Here is a 19,372-nt window from a genome sequence, read left to right as displayed (position 1 = left end):
GTAATCCCAGCTACTCAGGAGGCTGAGGCGGGAGAATTGCCTAAACCCAGTAGGTGGAGGCTGCAGTGAGCCGAGATCACATCACTTAACTCCAGTCTGCATGACAGAGTGAGACTCTGTATTACACACACACACACACACACACACACACACACACACACACAGAGAGAGAGAGAGAGAGAGAGAGAGAGAGAAATGTTTCTTGAAACACTGGTGAAAAACTCCCTATTCTCTGCACATTCTGGGAAAAGCTGTCTTGTCTTAACCTGTCAGAGCCACCCCACTCCTGCACATACCTGATTCACCTCTAGGACTGAGTGCCTGTGCAGTGGGCTCTCTGATCTCACCCTGGCATGCCCCTGTGAATCCTACTGCCCCAGACATCTGCTGCACCTGCCAGTGCTCCTAACACTACCACCCAATCACCAGAGCTGCAACCGCTCCCCTACTTGCCCTCCCAACCACTGCCACACTTACACTTGTAATTCCCTCATGGCTTGCCAACAAATGGTGACCCTCCATCTCACCCTGCCTGCCTCACAGGCACGCGCCATCTGCACCCACCTCAGGCTGCTCAAAGATTTATGCATCTGAGAATATGTCCTTCCCTCCTCTTTCCAGTGGGAGGAGGACCTTCTTGAGCCTTGATCTCATCAGCCATCTGGACTGATGATGCTCAACTCATAACTATATCTGCAAAGGTGAGAGAGAGCCCAGGGGAGGGAGGTCTCACTGGAAGATTGAGCCACGTGGCTCAGAATTGTGGCCATGGGGTCAGGTCCTCAACTCCTATCACAGTTCCTGCCACAATGCCCATCCTCCATCTTTAGGGCTGGAAGAAAAAAGTATGCAGGCTGCAGATGTACAGTGTTTGCCACTTTCTCTCACCTCTTCTGAGAGGCTGTAATAGCGTGGTGGTTGTCATGGAGCCCGAAGGTTTGGGTTTGAATTCCAGCTCTGTAACTTGCAGCTGTGTGATCTGGCAGGGGACTTCACCTCTTGGTTTGCTCGCAGAAAGTGGGAATCATAATAGTTCCTGTCTCCTAGGAGTGTCGTGATTAAGAGAGTAGATGTATATCATATCAAGTGGTTAGCCCAGTGCCTGGAACGAAGCAGGTGTGGACATCTGAGCCATTGTCACACTGTTACACTTGGGCTTGGCTTGCCCTGGGGTCTCCCTTTCCGTGGGGAAAGTTGTCCTCCTGAAGGTGGCATCCTTGTTTGTCATGCCCCATGGCTGGGATCATCCGGGCTGGATCAGGTTCCCTCTGTGCCCACCCACAGTCCCCTGTCTGCCTACCTAGAGGCTGACTGGTCACCTGAGTGGTGACTGTGTTCGGTATCTCTGTCTCACCCTTACCGCTTGTTCCTGGAGGGCCGGGCAATGCCTGGGTCTCTGCTTCCTGGATCCTGGCCCCGGGCCTGCACAGGGTAGGTGGGAGTGAACTGGGGTTGAATAAAAGAGGAAAGAAGGATCCCAGTTGGTCCTTCTGATCTTGGAAGTTGGACCGGTTGGCTCTGGTCGTGACTTTCTCGGACCAAGTGGGCTCCAGGGCTATCCAGGAGCTTGACCTCTGCCTAAGTTAGAGGCCACCCTGGAGTGAGCCCTGTCCCTTGCCCTTCACCCTGGAGGCTAGGTCCTGAAGCCTCGGACCATGCAGATCCGCTCTGACTCCAACTTCCAAATTGATCCTCTCCAGGTCGATTCTTGTTTTGTTTTGTATTGTCTTTTCCTGGAGTGTTGTAACCATTGAGTTCCAGGCAGGGGTCAGGCCTGCGGGCTCCCTCTGCTCAGCTTGCCTGCACAATTGAAATCTTCGAACCCATCCTGGCTAGTTTTCTCATTAAGACTATTGGACTGGATTGATCCATTAGATCGATGACTGGACATCAGCCGGCAGGAAGCCGATCAGATGAGCCTGGATGATCAGCCCAGGAATGAGATTCCCCTTGGAGCAGCAGTGAGGGTCCAGGCCTCTGGGATGGGGCCGGTGGAGGCAGAGGAGTGGGTTAGAGGCCTCACCAGACTGGACTTTGGTGTGGAGAGAGCAGTGTCCCCAAGGTGTGGCTACCAAGGCAAGTGCCCCAGCGTCTGCTCCAGGCATTCCCTGGTGGTAGTCAGGGAAACATCACCTGGTGTCTGCAGGGGGTTGAGACTCTTCCCCAGATGGTGGGCCTATAATGGACTTCTCCAACATACCACCACTGCCATGGCCAAGGCTTAGACCCTCCCCTTCGTTTGGGTGGCAAAGTATGTGTGATGGGAAAGCCAATGGTGGGTGTTAAGGAAGCCAGTGGTTGTTTCCCAGGGCTCTCTTTACCAGGAGTCATTTGTTTATGAGGTTGGAAATGGAGGAGTATGGGCACTTAGAACACCATGTCCCAGTGTGTATTTCCCAGATCTTGGCTGCGTAGGATGGTGATGGGGCTTAAAGGGTGGCTGAGCGAACCGTATTCAAATAGGTTTGGAAATGCCAAGTAAATACATTTCAGCATTCATTTCCTGCAGGACCGAAGAGATGAATCATGAATGCCACAACTCTAAAAAGGGGCAGAGGGGCGATGTTGGAGCACAGAAGCCTTCTCTGGGGGTATCTTATAGAAATACATTGAGGCTTTTCTTGGAGGTACCAGCAGGTCCTACCTTCAGGGGAAAATGTGTCCCATGCAGAGTGTTTTTGGTTTGGAGGGATCCATTGGAGCCAGGGAGGCAGCCGAACGGGAGATGTTAAAGAGAGGGAAGAAGAGGGTGATTGGCTCCATTCAGGCCTGCAGTCACCATTCACAGAGACCACGGTGTGAACAGCATCCCTCAAAGTTGTGCAGCTACAGACCCCAGGCCTCCCTCTTCTATCTGCTTTCTCCCTGGCCCTGCCCTCATCAGCCCAGCCCCCCTGATCAGCTCGTGCCCTTACCCTCCCTTTCTCCTCTCTTCTGTAGGCTACCTGACAGTCAACATTGAGCCTCTCCCCCCTGTGGTGGCTGGAGATGCCGTGACCTTGAAGTGTAACTTCAAGACAGATGGGCGCATGCGGGAGATCGTGTGGTACCGGGTAAGTCACCACCACTGATGGGAGGGTCCTCAGAGTCCTCTGGATACTCTCATTGGTGTGGCTATGTCCTCAGCCCTGACCCAGTTCTGAGCTGTCCTGGATCTCTGCTGGGTCCCTGTCCTCTGCTGACATCCTCCACGGGGACTAGCCCTCCCTTCTACTCTCAGGATTGATCTGGTTTTCACCTCCTTTGTGCTCCTATTATGCCCCTACTCTTGGGAAACTCCATTAGGCAAAGTAGAAGTTACTGAGAACACCCTGGGCCCTGGGTGCAGTGTAATCACGAAGTGATGTCTGATGGTGGAATTTTGAGCATGAGGCTTTGGATAATGTTTTTGGCAAGGGAGAGAGAAAAACAGGAAGGCTTCCTGCCTTTTGCAAAATCAAATCACAGAGATAGTCTGCCACCTAATCTGACTACATATAGGACTAATCCTGGTGTCTGGCACCATCTGAGAAGGGAATTGATTACAGATGAGCAGGTACCCACCTGCCCAGGGTCCAGGTGTTGGCACCAGGAAGAGTAGCTTGGAGTCTTGAGCACAGGTGACCTTTTCAACCACTGAGTGAACTCTTCTTGTGTCTGGACGGGGCATCACAGTCTTCTATCCCTTTGCCACAAAGGAATTAGGGCTGGGCTGAGAAGGTCCAGTGGGCACTGATGCTTTTCTTGCAATGCCATGCTCAAGTGTGCACTGATAGAAGCACCACCATCCCGGGGAAGAACTCCTCTTCCATCATCTAAACAGGGTTGGCAACGTATTTTGGTGAAGACTGAGATTGTAAATATTCTCCTGTCTGCCAGACATTCAGTCTTGGTCACAGTTACTCAACTCTGTTGGTTTGGCACCAAACAGCCACAGACAGTGTGTAAATGAAAGGGCACAGCTGTGTGTCAATGAAACGTTACTCATGGGCACCAAAGTCTGAATTTTGTATAAGGTTCATGTGTCATAATTTCTTCTTCTTTTATTTTGTTTTCACTGATTAAAAAAGGTAAAAACGGTTCTTAGCTCGCCGGCTGTACAAAACAGGCTAAATATAGGGTGACTTGGTTCATGGGCTACAGTTTGCAAACCCCTGATCAGAAGCCATGCTTTCCTAATCTTTGTTGTCCTTTCTTCAAATGAAACTGATAGGTAGCACAGTCAGGTGGAGTTGTTCTAGAGGGAGTGATGGCACGTGGAAGAGAGGGCAAGGAAGGTAGAGGGTGGGCACCAAACTGTGATTCGAGATCTAGAGCTGGCTCCTCTGCTCCTTGGAGCTGTCACCACATCTACACACAGAGCATGGAAACTCAGTGTTAGAGGAATCCATGGGGCATGGTGTATGCGTGCTGTTCATGGTCTTGACTCAGAACAGCTCTCTTCAGTCTCCTTCTTGCTCTTGGTCCAGGCGAGCTTTGAACCAGCCTGTCTTGGCTGCTCTGCTTTGCATTTTTGGTCTCTGATTCATGGTTTGCTTGTTGTTGCTATTTTGTTGGCTGTGATCTGCACTCCTTCTCATCAAAAATCATGGTTCTCTATTTCAGCATTGCAGTCTCCCCTGCTTAGAGTTAATTCTAGTGCCCTCCACCCAAGCTCTCCAGGTAGCCTGGACCTCACAGGTGTGAACCTGACATCCAGCACCCTAAAGGGTCCCAGCCTTAGGAAGGGGCACCATCCTAGATAGATCAGTGGGCCTAGAGAAAGTCAAGGCATATGTTAAACAGTGCCATGAACTGAATCACTAAGAGGCGTATTTACAGGATATGGGAACTGCTTGGCTGACACAGGCTGCGAGCATCTCATTAGCACCTGGCAGAAGGACAGGGATAAATTAACTCCAGCTCACTGCTGACGATGGGACCACATCTCTCCCTCAGCCATCCAATAGATGGGATCAGAGGGAGGGGTGGTGAAAGACAGATAGAAATATGGAGACCCAGTGGGAACAGTTAATGGAGCGAAATGGAAGGAAGCTTGGAAATGGGAAAATAGCAGTGGGCACCTCATTGCCTTCCAAGCTCTTGAAGCAACTGCCCTCCCTCCGGTTTGAAATCGAATGTTACCATAGTCACAGTGGCGAAAATCTCCCTGAAGAGACTCCTGCTGGAGTTATGGGCAATGCTAGTGCCAGGCTGGGCCCAGGTATAGAAGCCAGGAGCAGGTTTCCCCGTGGCTTGACTTGATGGTCTTGAAGATGGTGAGCAAGACTGGGGCAGGAAGATCCATGTCCTGCGCTGGACAGACTCTCCATTTCCTTCTCCATCCCCCAGCAGGGAGACTTTCCTCTCTCCCCAACTCTTACTGCCTAACCTTGATGCCACTGATTGTTTTAAGAATCAGTGGCATCTCTTACCAGTGTCAGGCCCTGCATATTGGGCCATGGTAGGCTGCACTAATTAATTTATTTTATTTCATTTCACATCCTTTGACTGAGGGCCTCTGGAGCATGGGCATGCAGATGTATGCAAATCACATGCAAATCACCCACTAGAGCCAAATGCCTGGGCCCTTGTAATTCTGTAGCTGGACGGAGGTGGTGGCTCAGCTGACTGGTTACTGTCCTCAGGTCCCGGGGAGCCCACGTGCCTTGCCTATGATGGGAAGGATGGGGGCAGAGGATGGAAGGAAATTCCAGGGAAGGACTCTGTGTGGCCAGTTTTTGCCTGCTGCCACTCTAGCTTTCCCTAGTGATTGTCTCTCTTCCCAAAGAGGTAGCTGAAGGGAGAGACATAAGATCCTACCAAGATGGGGGCTCCAGGAGTCAAGGTCAGGGCAGGGCTTCCAGAGGGAATGGGAGGAGGAGCAACAGGAGCTTCAGTCTCCTTCTCCAGCCAGACCCTCCTCTGAACCCTTCCTCGCCTGCCAGATGAACCCCCCACTGCGGCTTCCTTCCCCATCTCCCTCTCCCCACAGTCTGCTCCCCTCCTCCAAGCAGGGAGCTGCCCAGTGCTGTTTGTTTTCTGTACGTGTGTTTGCTTCCCGTCCCAGCTTCCTTTCTCCATCCTCCGTGAATGAGCTTACAGAGCCCGGCTTGGAAGGAAATGAATAGATTACACAGGCCCTGTCAGGACTGTGTCTCCTACCCCGTTAGAAGGAAGAAGCAGGGCATTGTGATGAAGCCGCCACTGCCTGCTCAGCACAGTAGGCACAAAATGGCCCAAAACAAGTGTCAAGCCCAGCAGCCTCCCCTCTGGTCCTAAATACATTATCTTAGCAAAGGGATCATCCTGAGCTGTTAGAAAACATCATGAATGCATTGGATTCTTTGGGTAAATCAGGGCAGCTGATGAAATTGTCTGAAGCCATAGGGATCACCTAACCTTGGAGCTAACAAGACCTCTGACTGGGTATTTGAGATGGTCTTGCCTGTGGACCCCTCAAGGGAGGGGAAGGAAATTGGGAGGAAGTGGCAAGAGCCTGACCCTTGGGCACTTTACCCCCATGGTCTGGCCAAGTGGGGAGGAGCTCAGCCCATTTGTAGAACGAGATACCAAAACTATGAGAATAAACTCAGGAAAGAATGTGTAATCATAGCCCCTGGGTCTGGATTGTCCAATATGGTAGCCAGCAGTCACACGTGGATGTTAACATTTAAATTAAATCAAATTAATTTTAAAATTCATTTCCTCAGTCAGACTAGCCACATTTCAAGTGCTCACTAGCCACCCATAACTGGTGGTCTCCATATTGGACAGATGAAGTATAGCACATTTCCATCACTGCAGGAAGTTCCACTGGACAGCCTACTCCAGAGCTCTGAGATTTTCTTCTGCAGCCTCTGAAATATACTGTGCTCACCTGACAAGAGAATAGCAGTGAATGCTCATTGAGTCAGTTTTCCAGGCAAATTTGCCCTGAAATGAATTTTAGTAAGATGAATCTCATTTGGTAACCTGACATCATTAGATTGTGTGTGTGTGTGTGTGTGTGTGTGTGTGGTGAGGGGGGGTGAAAAGAGGGTCATCATGCTCAAATCACTTCTTTGAAAACATATAGATGTCAAGAATGTCATCAGTCCTCTGAGGTGCTGGGTATCGTAGTTGTCTATTAAAGCCCTGTTCAACTTCATGATGCTTTTCTCCATCCCCCTCTGCTTTCTCCATTGTTACATGGGTTCATCTCCCAGATTTGAGTGTCCAGGCTTCATCTTCACAGCTCATGTACAGCTCATGTAGATAAGCTCCAGAGAGTTTTTTTTTTTTTTTTTTTTTTTTTTTTTTTTTTTTTTTTGCTAATAGAGTAGGGGTGCAATTTCATACTTCACCAGTAGGAGGCTGTCACCTAATAACTAATCGACCCTAGCACTTAAGTCAGCTCTTGGTTCGAGAAAATGAATGATAAATAATGTTCTTTACTTAATCATTCCTATTTACATCTCTAACTGGGGACTCATTTATTAATGCTGCTTATACTAATTTGAGTGGCGGACATTGAGTCTTCACAATGTGTGAGCAGTAGATCAAGTGCTTTATATACATGATGCCATTTCATTTTCATGTTTTCATTGCAAGGTAGGTACTATGATTAATTCTATTTTCCAGATGAAGAAACTGAGGCCATTCGAAGAGACTGTGTCTCAGGTCATGTTGCCTTCCCTGACCTCTCCAGAAAGCTGTAGGCACACCCTCTTCCATGAATCCTCTTTGTGGATCTGTAGTGCTTACCTCGTCATGTCAAAATACCTGCCCCTGGACCGCGATCACCTGAAGAGCAAAGACTGTGTCTTTTTTCCTGCTGTATTCTTGACACCTAGAGCAGAGTCACCTCAGTGAACATTTGCTAGATTAACAAATCATAGAGCTATAATGTGCACCTGTTGACAGACCATGCTATGTAGCCCACTTCTGTCTCAAGTGGACAATGTTGATAGTATCTCTTGGTCAGGTGGTGGGGAATGTGGGTCTTTGGATACTCAGGGGGCTTTGTTAAGTATGAAGGAAAGAGGAACATTTCTTATTAGGAAACACTGTCTAAATTCATTTAGTTGGAGGCCACCTGCCCAGCAGGCAAAGCCAAAGGTCTGTTTATATTATGGAACTCCATTAAACAGCCACAGGGAACCATGGGAGTTTAACCTTTTACAGCAGTTTTTATCATCCCTCCTTTGTTTTCTCTCCTTCTTTTACAATTTGTTCCCGGGAGTTGCTCTGGGCCCAGGTTACAAGGCCACAGAAAAGAGAGCCAGATAGAGAGAGAAGGAGATCTACAAACAATGATAACATCTCTGCTTTCAGTACCCCCTTATCTCACCATTTTCACCATGTGGGAAGATGCATACCTGGGTGTGTGTTTTGTGGTGCAGATGATGCAACCTGGCCAGGGTGATCGTCCCCTGTGGGTTCTGCTGGATGCCTCTACAATGAGGGCTTGTAGTTGCTTGGGACCATTTGAAAAAGAATTGAGACTAGAGGCTGGGAAGGCTGAGGTAGGAAGAGAGGACTTGGGCATCAGAATACCTGTGTATGAGTTCTGGTGTTTGACCTTGGGTGGTGACCTAACCTTTCAGCCTTTTAGAAACTTCACCTGAAATTGGGCATGAAAACATGTATTTTGTAAGCTTAAATGAGATAATGTCTGCAACCAAAAGAGCCTGGTGTTTAGCTCACTGTGGCACCTATTCAATGATAGCTATTGTCGTTTCATGTCTCTTGATAGCTTACAGGATCTAGAGAGGGAAATTATAGAATAAGAGGGAAGGTATTTTTGGGGAGGATCACCAGGGTTAGAGTCCTTGAATTTCATCCTACCACCTGCATTCCCAAGGGATATGGGCAGAGACAACATTTTAAATGGTTATGCTATTGAACTCACTGGGTTTCAATTCTTGGAAACCCAGTGGCTTAACACAGTTAAACCATTTCAATGGATTTTAGCTCTCCCTGAAGCAGGGAGTTATTTCAGAATGGCTTTACTATCATTGGCTCTCTCTCAGTTCCAATCCTTGACAATGTTTCATTATTTCAAGCAGAACTGAAAATGATGATCCTAAGAAGACAATATAGTCCAACCATATCACAAGGGCAAGAAGGTAGGTACACTCTCGGGTGACCAAGAGAGACCAGCACCAAGGTCCCAGAGGATGGGACTAGACAACCCCCTTGGCCCTTCTTGCTTGGCAGCCACTCAACCTGGCTGCTCCTTGTCACTTCTCTGACCCCACATTCTGATCTTGAATTCAGATCTTACAGATATAAGATCTGGAAGAGGATGTGAGTGAGGAAGACAAAAGCCAGGGTTGAACCAACCCAACCTGTCTTCTCCAGGCCTCCTTCCCCAACCCCCGGCCTTCCAAAGAGCCAGGTTCTCCCCGATGAGGTGTGTCCAGTGCTCAATCTTATACCAGTCACATAGGAAGGAAGAGAAGTCAGCCAGAGAGGGCCCACCAAAGGACAGCTGATTTTAGAACAAACGTAATAACACATAAAGAGGAAATAAGAAAAAGTTCCCACGTCTAATTCCATTGTAATCTGTATTCGTCCATTTTCATGCTGCTATAAAGAACTGCCTAATACTGGGCAATTTAAAAAGGAAAGAGGTTTAATTAACTCACAATTCTGCAGGGCTGGGGAGGCCTCAGGAAACTTACAATCATGGTGGAAGGGGAAGCAAAGACGTCCTTCTTCACATGGTGGCAGGGAGGAGAAGTGCCAGCAGGGGAAATGCCAGGTGCTTATAAAACCATCATATCTCATGAGAACTCACTATCATGAGAACAGCATGGGGAAAACCATCCCCATGATCCAATCACCTCCCACCGAGTCCCTTTCGCAACACATGGGGATTATGGGAACCACAATTCAAGATGAGATTTGGGTGGGGGCACAGTCAAACCATATCACAATCCTTTAATTCAACCCCAAGGAAAACTCCACCCCTAACCACAGCTGTTAAGTTGTAACCATCCAGACTCATCACATTGAGCTCTTCCTCCTGGGGATGGGGTGATGGGAGAAACCTTCAGCTCCCTCTAGAGGCCAGAGTGTGAATCACAATCATTGCTGCCCTGATTCTTGGTCTTTAGTGGAAGTTCTATTGGAAACCGGCAGGGGTCCCTCACTCTGACAGCTCATTAGACTTTTCAGAGGCCACTAAAAATATACTGTTGCCTGAGACTCATTCTACAGTTACTGAATCCGAATTTCCAGGACTGGAGCCTCAGGGCATTTGTACTTTTAACGAGCTCCCCAGATGACAGTGATGCACTCAACCCAGTCAGGGAGCATGTCATGGTGTTTGTGAAACTCTGATAGAGGGAGCTGTTCCATGCACTCATTCAACATTAATTCAACACATATTTATGAAACTAGGATGGTTCTAGGCACTGGGATTTCACCAAGGAAGAAGACAAGATCCTGTGCTCACACAGTTTACCATGGGGGAGGAGTTAAAAAGATAAACAATTAAGAAAGATACCAGCTAATGATAAGCGCATTGCATATAATTAAAATTGAGTGGTGGGATAGAAAGGGATTGCGTGGTTAGGAAAAGACATTTAAGCTGAGATTGCAAAGGCAACAGGAAACCTACCATGCCAAGGGAAAAAGGCAGAACAATCCAGGCAGGGGGAAGCAAATGCAAGACAGTTCTCTGGGAAAAAAGCACATAACAGAAAGTGCATGTGAGTGGAACAAAGTGAATAGGGGGTGGTGTTGGAAAAATGTCCTGGGACTGTTCACACTGGGCCCTGTGTTCTAAGGAGCTGAATCTGGAATTATTCTAAGGGCACCAGGAAGCATTGAGGGTTTTAAGCAAAGAAGTTACAGGATCTGGTTTACTTCATTAAAAAGGTCACTTCTGGGTGGAGAATGGATTGCAGAGGAGGTGAGAGACTGGCAGCAGAGGGATCACTTGGAGGTTAGAACAGTTCAGGCAAGAGGCAACAGTGGTTTGATTGAGTACCAGGATGGTGGTAGTGGAGATGATGTGAGGGAAAAGTGTTCTGCTTATGATTTGCAGGTAGAAGCTAAAGGGCTTGCTAACATGTGGAAGGGATGAGAGAAGGGGGGATTCAGGATGACTCCCAGCTTTGGGGTTTCAGCTGGGTTTGCAGGAGCAGTGCTATTTAATGAGACAGGGAGGACAGGACAGGAGAAGCAGGTTGCAGGGTGATATGGTTTGGCTATGTCCCCACCCAAATCTCACCTTGAATTGTAATAATTCCCATGCATCAAGGGTGTGGCCAGGTGGAGATAATTGAATCATGGGGGCAGCTTCCCCCATACTGTTCTCCTGGTAGTGAATAAGCCTCATGAGATCTGATGGTTTTATAAATAGGAGTTCCCCTGCACAAGCTCCTCTTGCCTGCCACCTTGTAAGATGTGACTTTGATCCTCATTCGCCTTCCACCATGATTGTGAGGCCTCCTCAGTCATGTGGAACTGTGAGTTCATTAAACTCTCCTTTATAAATTACTCAGTCCCAGGTTTGTCTTTATTAGCAGTGTAAGAACAGACTAATACACAGGGACAGGCATCAGGCAGTCTCTGTTGGCCATGTTAAGCTGGGAGTGCCTGCAAGACATTGAGATGGAGCTGCTGCAGCTGCTGTTGAGGCCACAAACCTGGAATTTTGGGGAGAGATGAAGCCTGGAGACTTATACTTGGCATTGTCAGAGAATAGATGGTACCCAGTGCTAGATCCTTGGGCACTCCAATATTTAGAGATAGAAAAGTAGACCAACAGAGAGGCTGAGAAGGAGGAGGAATAGCCAGCAAGATGTGAAGACAGTGAGGAGAGTGGGGTGTCCTGGATTCCAAGAGAAGAAAGTGGCTTAAGAAATAGAATAGTCAGCTGTCAGCTACCTGTGTCTCACACTCCAACGAGTGACTTGAGAGCAGAGAAATGACCATGAACTTGGTAGCATATGGAGCCCAGTGGGGGCCTGGGCAAGGGCAGTTCTTTGGAGGTATTGGGGGCTAAAGCCTAGCTAGAGTGGGTTGAGGGGTGCGTTGAGATCAGCGGTAACATGGCCTTGAGATTTTGTCTAGTAAAGAGATTTGACCTTGAACTTCTGAACAAACCTTTGCAAGTAACATAAAGACATAGTTCCTTTTGTTGAATCCACTCCTATTTGCAGGTCATTCAAAAAATTACAAGCCCATTGTCTTTTCCTACCATCGTTAGCCTTTCAATCTGGAACTGGTGGCAGCCTTGCTCTCCTCCTCGAGAATGTGAAAGTGGCTGCCCAGAGAGTTTAGGGGATTCTAGTGTAATTAAACAATGCATTTGGTATTTGAAAGAAAGATCCTGCTCTACCATTTAATTAAGTCAGTGGCCTTGGACGACAACTATTCCCACAACTTCCTAGGCATGGTACACAGGGCTGAAGGTATAAAGGACAGGTGGCCCTACTTCCCTTGAGGGGAGCACTTCCCATCCAGTTGCCCATCACTAAGTTGTTAAGTTCTGTTTCATCATCTGGCCAGTGGGCTTGATGGCACTTTCCCTAAGGATCTCACAAAGATTTGTGCAAAACAGATGAAAAGCCCCACAGACGAGCTGCTTCTGTCCCCCGTGGCGCAGGGGAAATAGGCTTCACATATATTACTTCATCCTGTCTTTTCTGCCTGGACAAATCTTCCTCATTCTCTCCTCTGTGAAGCCTTCTGACCCCTCTTACCAAAGCAGAATTAAGACATCACCTGCTGTGTTCTCTCAGCATTTTGTACATATTTCGATTAGAGAGACAGCACCTGGTAGCTTAGTTATCCATCTTTGCATCTCTTGCAGAGTTTTATTTTTCTGCTTCTCTGATGTGTCATTCATAAAATTACAAGTCCCTTGTCTTTAGTCTTTCAATCTGGAACTGGTAGCGGCCTCGCAGTCCTCCTCGAAAATGTGAAAGTGGCTTCCCAGAGAGTTTAGGGGATTCCAGTGTAATTAAACAATGTATTTGGTATTTGAAAGAAAGACCTCTTTCTAGCCATTCATTTAAGAATGATCCCTGGGCCAGGGCTTCAATGTGGGGGCCTCAGGATCCCTAGAAAATATGTGGATGGGCTTCTGGGGGTGCTTAAAACCCCAGAAAGTATGCTTAATTTGTTGTGTGTGTTTTTGTAGGAGAAAGGGGATGAATATTTTCAAAGGACTCTGTGACACCCCCATGCCTCAACTGTAAAACCCAGGCACTGCAACAGCAGGTGTGCAGGTGTTCGCTGAGTGTGAAACGTGTAGGGCATCTCATTATCTCCACTCTTGGGTCATCAAGGTCCATATTTAGGATGGCTCTACCAGACCCTGTAGCTGCGAGGTTGTGTCAGATGGCCCATGAGTGATCCATGAGCTTCCAAGGACTATAGTGGGGTTGGGGGGTGAGAGGTGCTGCAGTCAGCCTTAGGCAAGAAGAGCTGCCAGGTGATTGAGATCTGTCCAGACACCAAGGCTCAGTCATCCTGGATTTGTGCACAGATGCCCTTGGATGGGAAGATGAGATAAGAAGCAGGGTGGTGGGGGGACGCTGGCTTTGGCTACACATCACTGCTCTCCCTGGCTTAAGTGGGGAGGGATTTTTGACCAAACAAATCCATCTTCTCTTGGGGATTAAGATCAGGTTCTGATAATGGCATTGAGACCACTTCACTGCTCCACATGGGGTTGATAAGAGCTCTTGGCTTCCGAACTGTTGAGAGGAGGTGCCAACGGTTAAAGTGGACAACCAAATAACATGTTTTATTGGACCACATGCAGAGTCCACCAGTGATGGGCTCCCACATTGGATGGCTGAGAGAGACATAGCATATCTAAGAATAACACACTGATGGCTCAGCTTACTCTGGAGAGTGTGTCCTCACTTACCAAGAAGAGAAAAGAGCAAGGGCCTGGGGCACAACATCCTGCTGTGTGACCTTGAAGAAACCACAACCCCTCTCTGAGCTCCAGGATCTTCACAGGTAAAATAAAAGCGTGCAGTGAGATGGTCTCTAAGGAATGTGCAGCCTCTCTCCCACCTTGCAGTCAACCTCCTCACTCCGCTATCCTTTTCCCCAGAAGACTCTGGGCTAATGGAAGAGGTGGGTGCCTCCCAGGTCAGGGCACCCCCCAGGTGAGGCTTGGACAATGCTTTCTCAAGGGGTGAGAGTCCTGGCCCGAGCTACTTCGGGGCCTCCGAGCACATGGAATCCAGAAGCTATATTAAGCCGAAAGTGTAATTTCCAGCAGATTCTCCTGGCTTTCCTATGCCCTGTTGGGTTTAAATGACAAGGGGCTGACTTAACTTGTCGGAAAAGGATTAAAGGTGAACTTCCGCTCCAGCACACCAGTGAAAAAAAAAGAACATGACTGAAATGAGGGATGTTTCCCAGAAAACCAGCTCAGGCTCACCCTCCCTCCTAAATCCTTTCTCCCCCTCCTCTCCCCACCTTTTCCTTGTTGGGTGTGAGCTCCCACAGGGCAGGCAGTCTTCCCGCTGCAGACAGGCACAGTCGTGTGCTTTTCTAAAACACGTATCTGATCTTACCATGACCACCCCTCCCTGCCCCACATTTCACAAGAGCTTCTCATCACCTGAAGGACCAAGTTCAAGGTCATTGGCCCAGGATACAAAGTCCTTCTTGATTCAATCTCTGTTGACTGATTTCTTCAGCCTTGCTTCCTACCACGTTCCCAAATGGGCCCACCACTTGAATCATATGGCTGATTTGCAGTTCTCAGAATGTGCCAATGCTCTTTCCCACCTCCGAGCTGGTGCATATGTGCTGCCTCTGCCTGCAATGCCCTTCTCCCTTCCATCTGGTCAACTCCCATTTGCCCTCCAAGACCCAGCTTCAATGTTGCCCCCGCCCCCTGCCACCAGAGGCCTTTCCCCATCCTTTTCTCCCCTTTCAGTCTTCTGCATTCAACTGCCATGACCCAGACTGATTTAGCTTCTCATAACACTCTCAAAATACTAAGCACGTGACCATATGACTCAACACACTGGACTCGTGTGTTCATTTTTGCAGCAGATATTTCTTGAGTACCAACTCATGCCAAGCCTTGGGAATAGAGCACAGAATAAGAACAATGGGCTGGGCACACACAGGCTGTGGCTCATCCCTGTAATCCCAGCACTTTGGGAGGCTGAGAAGGGTAGATCGCTTGACCCCAGAAGTTCAAGAACACCCTGGGCAACATGACAAAACCCCATCTCTATAAAAACACAAAAAAATTAGCCAGGTATGGTGGTGCTCACACCGGTAGTCCTAGCTACTCAAGAGGCTGAGGTGGGAGATAGATCGAGCCCAGGGAGTCAAAGCTGCCGTGAACTGTGATTGCACCGCTGCACTCCAGCCTGGAGGACGGAATGAGACCCTGTCTCTGTCTCAAAAACAAAAACAAAGGAACCCAAAACAAATAAGTAAAACAATGTAGCCCTGTTTTTTATGGAGCTTGTAGTTAGGTGGGAGGAAAACAGGTATTACATGAAAGATAGTCAAATAAATGCCTCTTTCAAATTGTGGTCACTGCTCTGACAGAGAAAGACAGGTGTCTGCTAGCTGAGAGCTCATAATGGGAGATGAACTGTAATAGTTGCATGTCGCTCTCCCAGAATGCAAACCTTTTGCTGGCAGGGACCAGGTGTCCTGTTTGTCTTTCTCTCCTGAGTATCTAGCATGATGCTGAGCACATAGCTTAGAGGATGGATGGATGGATGGATAGATGGATGGGTGGGTGGATGGATGGATGGATGGATGGATGAATGGATGGATGGATGAATTGATGGGTGAGTGGGTGGGTGGATGGATGGATGGATGGATGGATGGATGGGGTAGGTGGATGGATGGGTGGGTGGAATGGATGGATATCCTATGTGGCCTTGAGGGTCACAGAGGTAAACTTGTAGTCAATGAGGTAAATACTTTTCCACAACTGGAGCTTTTCAACCATGGATGGGCTGTCTTAAGGACTGGTGGACTTCCTAACCCTGGAGATGCCTAAGCAAATGGCATGGCCACTTGTCAAAACTGCAATAGGAAGTAATTCTGGGCCCAGTGCACCCAGAACTATTGACCCTAGTTGGTTCAGCTCTAAATTCTGTTCTGCCTCAAGCTCAGCTGCACAGCCATGACATCATGACAAAGGGTAGGAGCAGAGCATCCAGCCAACCTGCATAGTTAGGATTGAGTTTGGGAATTCTGCGGAAACCAGGCATCAGAAAGTTCCAGATTCCCCAGGAGTGGGGTTATGTGAGTGTTCTGGGAAGCAGACACATGTGGCTGTAAATGTCCAGAGAAAGCGCCCCACCCTTGAGTGAACATTCAAAGGTGAGGCCAGGGGACACCTGGGAGCTGAGAGGACGGGGAGGATGCAAAGGAATTTTGTAAGGTCCAGAAGTCCACTCCACAACTTATGGCCTTATACAAAGCATCTCTGTCCATGCCACCCTGCTTTAAACACATCAGTGAAGCCTCTCCATGGTTCTTAGGATACGGACCAATATCCCTAGTGTTGCCCTACAGGACCCTACATTGTCTGGACTCTGCCTGCCCCTGGAGGCTGCTCTACCAGTGTGCACCCATAAGTGAAGATTCTGGGGATATCGGAGACCTCAGAGAGCCTTGAGAGAAGGAAGTGGAAGGACTAGAGTCAGGGAGACTGAGGTTAGGTGAGGTTAAGCAACTTGCTCAAAGTCATGCTGCTAGACAGTGGTTGAGTCAAACTTCAAACCTCAACTCTCTGACTCCAAAGCTCAGCTCTTCCTGTTAGGTCCCATTGAAGGCCATAAATACCCTGTTAGGGGTGGGAGGGATTTCCCCCTGAGTGATGGGCAGCATGAGGACTGGACCCTTGAATGCACTGAATCCCTCTGGCTTGGGGAGCCTGTGGCAGGTAAGACAAGCCTTCCTCCCATCTCTCCCACGTATCATCATGAATGCCACCACCGTAGCGCAGGTCAGGTGCTGCACTAGGTACGTTACAAAAATCACCTCACTGAATCTACACAGGAATCACCAGATGCTGGTACAATTGTCCAGCTTAGGGTTGGGGACGTTGAGGCTCAGAGAAGTTAACTAACTGGCGCCAAGTCTTGCAGATGGTAAGGTGGAAGGGGTTTGTCTGACTCCCCTTAGAGCAGCCCAGCCTTCTCACTCCGAGCTGATGGGGTGGCCTGGATCCCCCTTTGGGAATTTCCGTGGCCTCCTCCGTGGGGGAGAGATGGAGATGGCCTGTGGGGCAGAGGAGCCTCTGGACCTGGTTGCTTTGGGCTGTCCTCACCATCACCCTGCCGGAGCCACCTGTCTGCAGGAGTGCAGCGGCACAGATCCATACAGAGGCTGTCAACACCAAGTGAGGACTTGAGGGAAAACAACTTCCACCCCGCAGAGATGACACAGGCAGCACGGTTCACCTACTCCGAAATGACACAGACAGCACGGTTCACCTATTCTCAGCACAGCGGAGCAGACAGGTGTAAGGAAGGGACCCTTCTCCCCCATGCTGCCTCCCTGCGTGCCCCTCCCAAGCTAGACTCTCTTTTGGCGAATGGTGGAAAATGTCCAGCAAAACTGTCCATGGCCAAGTCTGCTTCCAGGCATGACACACTGACCTCAGGAATCCCATTAATAAGAGGGATGGCTTCTGAATTGGATACCATTCTTCAAGAAACGAAGTTGTGTTATTATATTTTATTATTTTGCAAAGTGGTGGAGTAACTCAAATGAGTCTAAACAAGTATTATCAAGTAGTGGTTCTTGGGGGACCTGCTGTAATGGCTATAAAAGTCATTTCAATTGGCACATTAATTATATGGGAGCAGGTGCTTCTAAAGTAATTGAGGGTGTAAGAAGGCTGTTTATTTCCTTACATGCTTTAAACATTCCCCTTCAACCCCGTTTATTCTATGAATATCAAGTCATGCAAGTCTCGTTCTTTGGAGACAGAGAAGTGAAGCCTGTCTGAAATCACAGGCTCTAATTCAAGGAAGTCTCCGGTTTATTTGTTCATCCCTTCATCCTTCCAGGTAGAGAACTAACACCTTTCAGAAAACCTTGGCAGGGCCTTGGCTGCAGCATAGACATGCCATCCCTGGCTCACACTCTGCTGGAGGGGACAGGTGTCATGTGACCCGCACCCTGATCTGGAGCTGTTCAGGAGTGAGGAGAGGACAGCGGGCATGGCAAGTAGAGGCGAGAACAGGTGCAAAGGCCTGGGGGGTGCTCATCTGACTCCCATCAGGCACTCAGTGAAGAGGCAGGAAGAGGGTAGGTAGGAGGAGGAGGCTGAGAGCAATCAGGGACCTATGCCAAGTCTGGGGTGCCCTGCAATGGAGCTTGAGCTATATCCAAGGGAAACAGTCAAGAAATGTTAAACACAAAAGCATCATCATAAGATTTTAGGAAGCTCTGGACCCCTCCCTAGAGATGTCTGATGAGCATCTCAGACTTAACATGGCCAAAGCAAAGCTCTGCATTTCTCCCCTAAACCTACCCCTCCCTTAGTCTTCTCCACCTCAGCGAATGGCATCACCATCCACCAATTTTGACGCTAAAAATCTAGGGAGCCTCTCCTGTCACCTCCCGTTCCTTGCTCCTGCCCACTCCCGGCACCTCTTTCATCGGATCCATTCTAAAAGACAAGCCCGAATCCACCACCTCTTCCCCATTCCTGGGCCTCCACACCAGCTGAACCCTCTATCCAAGTCAGCACCCTCCTGATCACACTCCCTGCTTCCACTCTTGTCCCCTCAGCCTCCAAATCCAGTATCCACCAAGCAGCCAGAGTGACCTATTGAAATCAGAACAGTCTTATCGTTCCTCAGCTTTGCCTGATACTTAACAATAAAATCCAGGAGGCACCACCCGGTCTGGCACTGCCCCTTTCTGGCCTCGCCCACTCCACTACCTCCCACCACACCAGCCTCATTTGGGTTCTGTAAACAGGAGTCAGCCCACACCTCCAGATCCCTGATGTGCAGGCCCCTGTGTTGGGTGCTGCTGGGATTTCAAAGATAAGCAGCATGAACCCTGAGGAGTGAGCATATGGACCAGCAGTGAAGACGCTGCTTCGCCAAGATGGCTCTAGAGACAGAAAGATCCAAGACCATCTCCTGCCTCCACCTCTTCCTCTGTCACCTCTCCCACTCGTGTCTGTAAAATGGGATGGTGATAACAGCACTGACCTCGTGGGAGGGCCGTGACAGCAACCATGCAGCGAAGTGTGCCTGGAACAGTCCAGATGGCGCTTGTTATCTGAGGGTGACTGTTAAGAGCAACCCTTGTTCAGCTTCAAAAGTGCCTGATTTGGACGATAAATGACACTTTTGCCAAAGCAGCATTCTGGAAGCGCTTTGCAAACGTCAGTTCTCAGGATGGTGCTCTAGTTCTCTGTGCACACAGACTACGAGGCAGATTCAAG

At 48.8% G+C, this 19,372-nt stretch overlaps 1 protein-coding gene across 1 annotated transcript in view; it reads left to right on the top strand.

Moving 5' to 3' along the window:
- IGSF21 (immunoglobin superfamily member 21) overlaps positions 1-19,372 on the top strand; it is a 268,005-nt gene that overhangs the window by 114,652 nt on the left and 133,981 nt on the right. Inside the window, exon 2 of the mRNA XM_023219848.2 lies at positions 2,941-3,053. Coding sequence (XP_023075616.2) covers positions 2,941-3,053 — 113 coding nt within the window. The remainder of the gene's footprint in view (positions 1-2,940; positions 3,054-19,372) is intronic.

Source organism: Piliocolobus tephrosceles, chromosome 1, assembly GCF_002776525.5.
Source record: "Piliocolobus tephrosceles isolate RC106 chromosome 1, ASM277652v3, whole genome shotgun sequence".
Taxonomy (NCBI): domain Eukaryota; kingdom Metazoa; phylum Chordata; class Mammalia; order Primates; family Cercopithecidae; genus Piliocolobus; species Piliocolobus tephrosceles.
The sequence above is the reverse complement of the archived record's forward strand: the minus strand, read 5'-3'. Positions and strand labels throughout refer to the sequence as shown.